This window comes from Anguilla rostrata, chromosome 4, assembly GCF_018555375.3.
Source record: "Anguilla rostrata isolate EN2019 chromosome 4, ASM1855537v3, whole genome shotgun sequence".
NCBI classification, from domain to species: Eukaryota; Metazoa; Chordata; class Actinopteri; order Anguilliformes; family Anguillidae; genus Anguilla; species Anguilla rostrata.
Genome location: NC_057936.1, coordinates 12,489,752 through 12,497,635, shown reverse-complemented (window position 1 = coordinate 12,497,635; position 7,884 = coordinate 12,489,752). Strand labels below are relative to the sequence as shown.

At 41.0% G+C, this 7,884-nt stretch overlaps 1 protein-coding gene across 2 annotated transcripts; it reads left to right on the top strand.

The window, feature by feature from the left end:
- The first annotated feature begins 310 nt into the window (after positions 1-310).
- agxta (alanine--glyoxylate and serine--pyruvate aminotransferase a) lies at positions 311-6,758 on the top strand. Of its 2 annotated transcripts, none has more exons than XM_064330715.1 (12): positions 311-494; positions 1,079-1,374; positions 2,115-2,307; positions 2,555-2,619; positions 2,889-2,989; positions 3,119-3,189; positions 3,288-3,372; positions 3,494-3,592; positions 3,753-3,822; positions 4,087-4,182; positions 4,687-4,763; positions 5,273-5,402. In XM_064330715.1, exons 2-12 carry the CDS (start codon positions 1,102-1,104, stop codon positions 5,277-5,279), a joined length of 1,137 nt encoding a protein of 378 aa, XP_064186785.1. In that variant the 5' UTR covers positions 311-494; positions 1,079-1,101; the 3' UTR covers positions 5,280-5,402. The 2 variants fall into 2 exon arrangements, with proteins under 2 accessions (XP_064186785.1, XP_064186784.1); XM_064330714.1 differs by lacking the exon at positions 4,687-4,763 and adding an exon at positions 5,600-6,758 and having other exon boundaries at positions 312-494; positions 5,273-5,401.
- Positions 6,759-7,884: the final 1,126 nt, after the last annotated feature.

Here is a 7,884-nt window from a genome sequence, read left to right as displayed (position 1 = left end):
AATAAGCAACAAACCCACGTATACTGCTGCTCATAAGCAACAAGAGGCCTCTTGAGTATTGGACATCCTGAAATTCACTTATTCCACTGCAATAAATATTTAAGTCAGACATTTTGGGGAGGCAGTAAAGAGGCAGTACAGACGGGAGCCAAGTATGGCTCTCCATCAGCCGATCACCTGACTGAGATAGTGCAGACTCCTTTCTGCGTGTTTCAGAGGCGCTAGATCAAGTAAACAACCCAGGTGGGAAACTGCCAGTGTTTGTCACCTGCTATATACTGGGGGGAAAAACAAACAAACTTAGTTGGATAGCAAAATGCACTTTTCCAACTGAGCCTGGTGTTCCTCTACTGTTTACACAACTATGGTTGGCCATCTGTCACCATATGCTATTTCATAGCTACAGTATCACCAGTTTCTTTCCGTTACCCCAAATCTTTTCTGGCACAAATCACACAGCACTTCAGCGATACTCTTCTTTTGTTCCAGAAAAGGTAACTGTAGAATTTTAACTGAATGATTGTGGTTTAATTTTGGTAATTAGTATGAAATAGGATTAGCATAAACAAATATGGGTAAATAATACTTGATATAGAGGATTTGGTGTTATGGTTTGTAAATGCGTTTTCCATTACAAATGTAGCATTTGTTGCTGAATAAGCTCAACTATTTCCACCATGAAGTGAAGTGTTCTTTTAACAAATTTATCGCTGACAAATGACATTCACAATACTGAGTTAAATCGGTCATTGCCTGCCCAGGGGTTATGTTAATGATAAACATGTAATGTACTAATAATGTACTTTGCTATTTGGGGTTAAATTGGTCATTTTTTCAAAATTAGTCAATATTCTAAAATGAGAAGATCAATCTCTGAAATTATAGCCTGCTTGTGCTTCTCACTTTTATGATCAAGTGACAAGATAAAATGTCCACTTTGAATCTGCATTGTAATTCCATATTTCACCCTTCATGGCACACGCAAGGCCTAAAAATTGGCTAGTTTATAACGAAAACTTGTGTTATATGAAAAATGTAAATGTAACGTCTGTCTACCCATTGTGAAACACCCATGAAGGCTAACAAGAGGCGAGGCCAACGATGACACAGCGGACTTTGCTAACCAGAGGTGCGCTCCTGTCACAGCAGATTACTTTGGGTAGTTCCATTTATACCGCTGTAACTGCTTCCCCGTGGAAACGCTTCCATCGAGCCATGTCCTCTACCAGCATTCCGCCCCCGGCATGCCTGCTCCAGCCGTTCGAGGCTCCCTACCGGCACATGTTTGGACCGGGACCGTCCGACGTCCCTCCTCGCGTGCTAGCAGCTGGAGGAAGACCAATTATAGGTCACATGCACAAAGAAATGTTCGAGGTAATTTGTTTCTTGTTTTTTCCCCCCCTTCCATTTAGCATTTCTTTGCGCTGTCCGCTTGATGAGGCACATTGAGGCATTTGGAAAACTTTTAGATGTGTCAGGCTAACTGCATCAACACTGCTTTAAAATATACGAATATCAGATAGTCTACGCATAATATTGGCTAAAAAATATTACTTTGTATTTTTAATTGTTTTATTTTGTAGTGTCTATTTGCGTTCGTTTGCATTGTCCAATGGCCGGCTGTTCTTTCTTCCGAGAAAACCTATTGCTTTTACAGTTAACGTCCCAGATATGTTTAATCGCGAAAGAGCTACCTGGCCTTAATTAAGCACAAATGTCAAAAGCGTTAAGCCATGACGTTGTTGCCTATTCAGAAGCATATAAAGTTCATGTTCAATGCGCAGCTACCTTAACTCGCACAGGTGTTCAGTAAACGCACATTACGGTATGAGAAATAAATACTAACTTCATACTTAAATGTAAAAGTGAGTCATTGTTATACAGAAACGAAAAAAAAACGTGTTGGTATTTACTGCGTCTGTGCAGGCTGCGTAATTTATTTGTGCCTTAATTTTAAATGAAAATTTAAAATGTGCCATGTTAAATAGAGAAACACCTAACCCCTTTGCCCTCAATGTCAGGACTGTAACAATACTGTAGGTTTGCCCATGTCATAAAATTAATCACCTAGTACACGATCACAATCAATTATTTCTGTGCACACTGCGTTTCAGATTATGGATCACATTAAGAAGGGAATCCAGTATGCATTCCAGACGCAGAACAACATGACTATTGCCATGAGCGGTTCAGGTCACACCGCCATGGAATGTGCCATTTTCAACAGTGTGGAGCCTGGGGAGAGTGTCCTTATGGCAGTCAATGGAATATGGGGGGAACGGGCCGCTGAAATCGCTGAGAGGATTGGTACTCGTACTCTTATGCATTCTGCTGTTCACTTCAGCCATTTCGTGTCACAGATTGGTCACAGATAGGGATTTCAGTGTACTGGGTGTACTGTGAGTTGCTATTGGCTATCTACACGAGAAGACAGATGATTGACTTCAGCATGGATTGCTTGACAACTTCAATTTGTCTGTGTACACTGAAAGTGAGCCTGTACTGATTGTTTAATTTGTAAAATTTTTGTTTAATTTAATTTTGTTTATTTTAGGTGCTAAAGTGAACACCATAATCACAGCTCCTGGTAGTTCTTTCACCAATGAAGAAATTGAAGAGGTAATGTTTCACCAGAGAGGTAGTTATAAGGATATTAAAATAATAGTGGAATAGGCTTATATTATTATTGCTAGTAATGACCAACTTGCTCCATTCATGAGATATGACAAGTTATATTTATCTTAGTGTGGACTTTGAATGCTTCTATGCCAGAGCCTTTAATTTACCATTTGTGAATGTTTGATAAACGACAAATAGAAATCAAGAAACCCTGATTTGAGAAAGATGAGAGTGTGTTTATATTATATATATGTCTATCCTTTCTGCAGGCTCTGGCCAAACACAAGCCTGTTCTCTTCTTCCTCACGCACGGAGAGTCATCCTCAGGGGTTGCGCATCCCATCGATGGCATTGGGGACCTGTGTCTCAGGTTTGCTGCCCTCTCAGAATTTTTATCATGACAATCCAGTATTTTTCACATTAATTCTGGTGGCTACAACATAACCCATTGACAGAATGTACACACAGTACTTGCCTGACTTTTTTTTTTCTTACTCAGGCACAACTGTTTGTTCTTAGTAGATGCCGTGGCATCGCTGGGTGGTTCACCACTATATATGGACAAACAAGGTATGTACAGTAATCCGCCTTAATACCATGTGACAACACCTGGTTGTTGTGGATGCATTTTCAATTTGTGCCCATACTGCCTATTCTTCTGCCTTCAGGCATTGACATCCTATACTCAGGCTCCCAGAAGGTCCTGAATTCTCCTCCTGGGACCGCACCCATCTCCTTCAGTGAGCGTGCATGGTGAGAGGCAGTAGTCTCTAAGCCAGGCATATTTTTAAAAATCACTAATGAAGATTCAGAAGCTGATGCTCTGAATATATGTGCATTTCCCTGACACAGTTTCTTCCCAAACTCCATACAGTAAAAAGATATTCAACAGGAAAACAAAGCCCGTGTCCTACCTCCTGGACCTGACCTGGCTGGCTAACTACTGGGGATGCGATGGCAAGCCAGCTAGAATGTGAGTCATCTACATGCAGACTCAGCTCCTTCGCTGATGCCTAAAGCTTTTAATATTCTTATTATTAGTGTTCTATCAGGATTCCATATACAATTGTCCACGTAATGGCTGATATGTACTGTCTTTGTTGATGGCAAACATTCGCTTTACCTATTTCCAGGTACCACCACACAGGGCCTGTATCCGGATTCTTCACTCTGAGGGAGAGTCTAGCCATACTTGTAGAGACGGTGAGGGTCTTTCAGTGTTTATGGGACCTTGAGGGCACAAGAGGGCAAAATAAGAGCTTATACATGCTTTTGTGTCTGCTTTCCATGGTGAAATTTATAAAAACTAAAGCGTCCTGTCAGTTCCGCTTTTAGTAGAACCGCTTAGCTATGTTCTTCCTAGACACTGCATGGTATTAGTTCATGAAACAGCCATGGCCATTCCTCTGTAACGGGATGGTAGATTCGGTGCATGCTGTCTGCATGGTCTCTTGTTTGCTTTCGCAGGGACTGGAAAACTCATGGCAACGGCACAAGGATGTGGCAGAGCACTTCCACAAGGGCCTGGAGGACCTGGGGCTCAAGCTGTTTGTAGAGGACAAGGTGAGCCCTACAACAAAGGCACACTCAAGCAATATGGGAGGTGACAGAAATGCCAGTAACTGTTCACAGATTCACCATCAGTCTCAGAAAAAAAGGGTTCTTTGGCTTATCTCCATAGGGGAACCATTTTGAGTTTTTCTGGAACCCTCTACGGTACATATGAAAATTGTGAATGCTCCCACAGGCCAAACTGTTTGGCCTGACAACATACCCTTGAACTAGATATTGAACTAGGATTCCTCTATGGAGACACAGAGAAGCCTTTTGGAACCCTTTCTTCTGAGAGTGATGAGAAACAACTGTGCACTATGGCTGGGGACACCAGATTATCTGGGGGAGTTTTCTCATCTGCAATTCAGTTATCAATCAGCAAGAGGCTGGATAGAGCCTTCTTGTCAGTCAAACATCACATTGCCCCTCCCCAGTAATCTGCATCAGCTGCCTCTAATTAAGGACAGACGATGACTGACAGCAGTGTTCTCACACTTTCCGTGTTGCTTTCAGAATTTAGAAACCCATAGACGTACAGCCAAAAAATGGTCGGACAGTAACCTTATTTTGCTACGAAATAGTAAATATACGTAAGTACAATTACATTGATTGGACAAAAATAGTTAAATAAGACGAGGCATAAAAACAAAAATGTTTTCAGTGGTGTAGGCTTATAAAAAACTAAAATGTATTACTTGAATGATATGAAAATGCAAGGTTTAAACATTGAGATTAAATGTGATTATGGTTAGTTAAGTCTCATCTGTCATTCTTTGGCAGTGTAACATTTTCCAGAGGAAAAGATGCTTCTTTCTGCATCAAGAGTTGGTTGAAGTGGCCAAATATTTGTTTGCCTTCTGCACAATATTTGTAATGATTTTCAAACGATAATACAGGTTGAAATCATTTTGGCTCATTTGCTCTTCATAAACTGGTGTCCCTAAGTATGATAAGCTCACATTGGGAAAACAGAATACTGCATACATTATTCCTTTGTGAGTCAATAACATTTCACACAGACTGAAGAATAATGTTTTGCGGTCCTATGTTGATGTTTGAAAGACTCATTTGATTCATTTGTGTTGGTTGTGTCTGCCAGAACGTGAGGCTGCCGACAGTCACCACCATTGTGGTTCCCGCAGGATATGACTGGAAGGAGATTGTTGCCTATGTCATGAAACACCACCAGATAGAAATTTCTGGAGGCCTGGGGCCCTCTGCTGGCAAGGCGAGTACAGCAGGTGGTTTTGAGTTTAGTGCCCACAAGCATGACCATAGGATGACCAGAAATCCCAATTTTATTTTATTCAAGAGGGGAGAAAGAGTCCTTTTGCAAATGTGTTGTTTTGCTTGTGCTGGTGGAAGCAGACTGCATGCTTCAGCAAAGGATCCCCTGTAACACTGCCGTCTGTGCTGTGCACTGCAGGTCTTACGTGTGGGGCTGATGGGATGCAACAGCAGCATAGCCAATGCGGACATGGTGCTGGCTGCCCTGGGAGATGCACTGAAATGCTGCCACAGGAGCAAGGTCTAGAGAGGCTCTCTGGGATTGAAGTTTCTGTCATTCCTTGCATAAATGGATATAAGTGCCTGGGACATGCAACTTGCACAAAGGATATAAGTTACTCAGCATAAAAATATACATATTGAAAAAAGGTTTGTTGTCTGCAAGTCTCTTGGGTGCCAAACAGTTTTAAGAACCAAAAGACACAAAGTCCTTCATCAGAGCAGTGAACAGGCAGATAAAGCACCTGAGAAACACCCTGGTAAAGCATCCTTGAACAATCTAAGGGTGATCAGAAGCACATTTGAGGCAAATGGGAGCAAAAACAGAGAGCTTTGACTAAATCATAAATAGCCAATTTCATTTATCAATTTCAAGTCTGTAAACACCATGCGATTAATTAAGTGTGTGTCTAGTATCTCAAGTGGTCCTACATGCTTCTCAAGTATCATAATGTTGTATTGCTCAACTTTGTACTTTGAGACTTCACCATATGTAGTACATTCAGAAAACATGATGTAACATACTGATGGCAAGGCAAAAAGTTTATCATGCGTGTCCACAATCACAGATTGTCACACATAATTATTCAGATTAATGTTATGAAGGTTGGCTCATAATTTAAGGCCAGTGATGTCAGTATATGAAAATGAGTGAACTAATGTGCCTCATTTATTAACAACAGTTTACAATACCACCTTCCCTCTCTAAAAGCCATACCCTCTGTATACCCACAGTGGTAGCCACCCCTGTTATTGGAGATCTACCATACTGTAGGTTTTAATTTCATTTTCATTAATTTGGCACAGCTGACTCTGCTAATGAGTAGCTCAATGAAATCTCTAGTTGTTGAATGAGTTGTGCTCTGTTAGCATTGAAGTGAAAACCTGCAGGATGGTAGATCTCCAGGAACAGGGTTGGTTACCACCGATGTAAATGATGAGGGGAAGAGCCATACCCTGCTTCAGTATGGTGTTTAACAATAGAGTAGTCTACATGTTATTTCTAATTGCGTGTTTTGCTACACAAATCATAAGTGCTTGTTTAGTTTCTGATGTTAGACATGTGCAGGTAGTCAGCATGTACAGCATATGATTTCCTCTATTATTGCATTTTGTCACACTGAATGATTTCAGATCTTTAGACAAAATGTAACATTAGACAAAGGGAAACTAAGTAAACACAAACCATTTTTTAAATGATAATTTATTTAGTGAAAAAAACACCCATATTACCCATGTGAAAAAGTAATTGCTTCCTTTCTACATTACATTACAGGCATTTAGCAGACGCTCTTATCCAGAGCGACTTACTCAACTTTTGTACATAGCACTTTACATTGTATCCATTTATACAGCTGGATATATACTGAAGCAATGCAGTTTAGTACCTTGCTCAAGGGTACAACGGCAGTGTCCTTACCCGGGAATCGAACCTGCGACCTTTCGGTTACAAGCGCAGTTCCTTACCCACTGTGCCACACTCCGTCCCTCAATCTATGCAATCAACTAGTTAACCTAATTCTTCATAAGATTCAGCTGATTGAACTCGATGAATCTAAACCTCACTCATTTTGATCCTTACCATCAGAGTGAAGTAGTCAATTTAATATTTCCACAAACACACTATATGCCAAGATCAAAGGAAATTCCAGAAGAAATGAGAAAAAAATTATTGAAATAAACTACATGGCCAAACGTATGTGGACACCTGGCATCCAAAATCTCATCCAAAATGATGGGCATTAATATAGTGTTAGTTTACCCTTTGCTGCTATATCAACCTCTACTTTTCAGGGAAGGCTTTAAACTAGATGTTGGAGCATTGCTGCAGGGATTTGCTTCCACTGAGCCAGAAGAGCATTAGTGAGGTTGGGCACTGATTGGGTGGCTAGACCTAGCTTACAGTTTTCCAATTGATCCCAAAGATGTTGGATGTGGTTGAGGTCAGGGCTATGTGCACTGTGCAAATCAGTCAAGTTCTTCCACTCCGTTCTCCACAAAACCATTTCTATATGGACCTTGCTATCGCCCAGGGGCATTGTCATGCTGAAACAGGAAACGGCCTTTCCCAAACTGTTGGGGAAGCTCTGAATTGACTAGAATGTGATTGTATGCTGTAGCATTAAGATTAGCCTTCACTGGAACTAAGGGGCCAAGCCCAAACCATGAAAAACAGTGACAGACTAAGGCACGTCCAGATACTCT

Bases quoted from the DNA above. Each gene is read 5' to 3' on its own strand.
- agxta (XM_064330714.1), top strand. From the start codon at position 1,102: ATGACACAGCGGACTTTGCTAACCAGAGGTGCGCTCCTGTCACAGCAG. The intron at 2,990-3,118 runs GTTTGCTGCCCT...TTTCTTACTCAG, and splicing joins ATTGGGGACCTGTGTCTCAG to GCACAACTGTTTGTTCTTAG. The intron at 3,373-3,493 runs GTGAGAGGCAGT...AACTCCATACAG, and splicing joins TCCTTCAGTGAGCGTGCATG to TAAAAAGATATTCAACAGGA.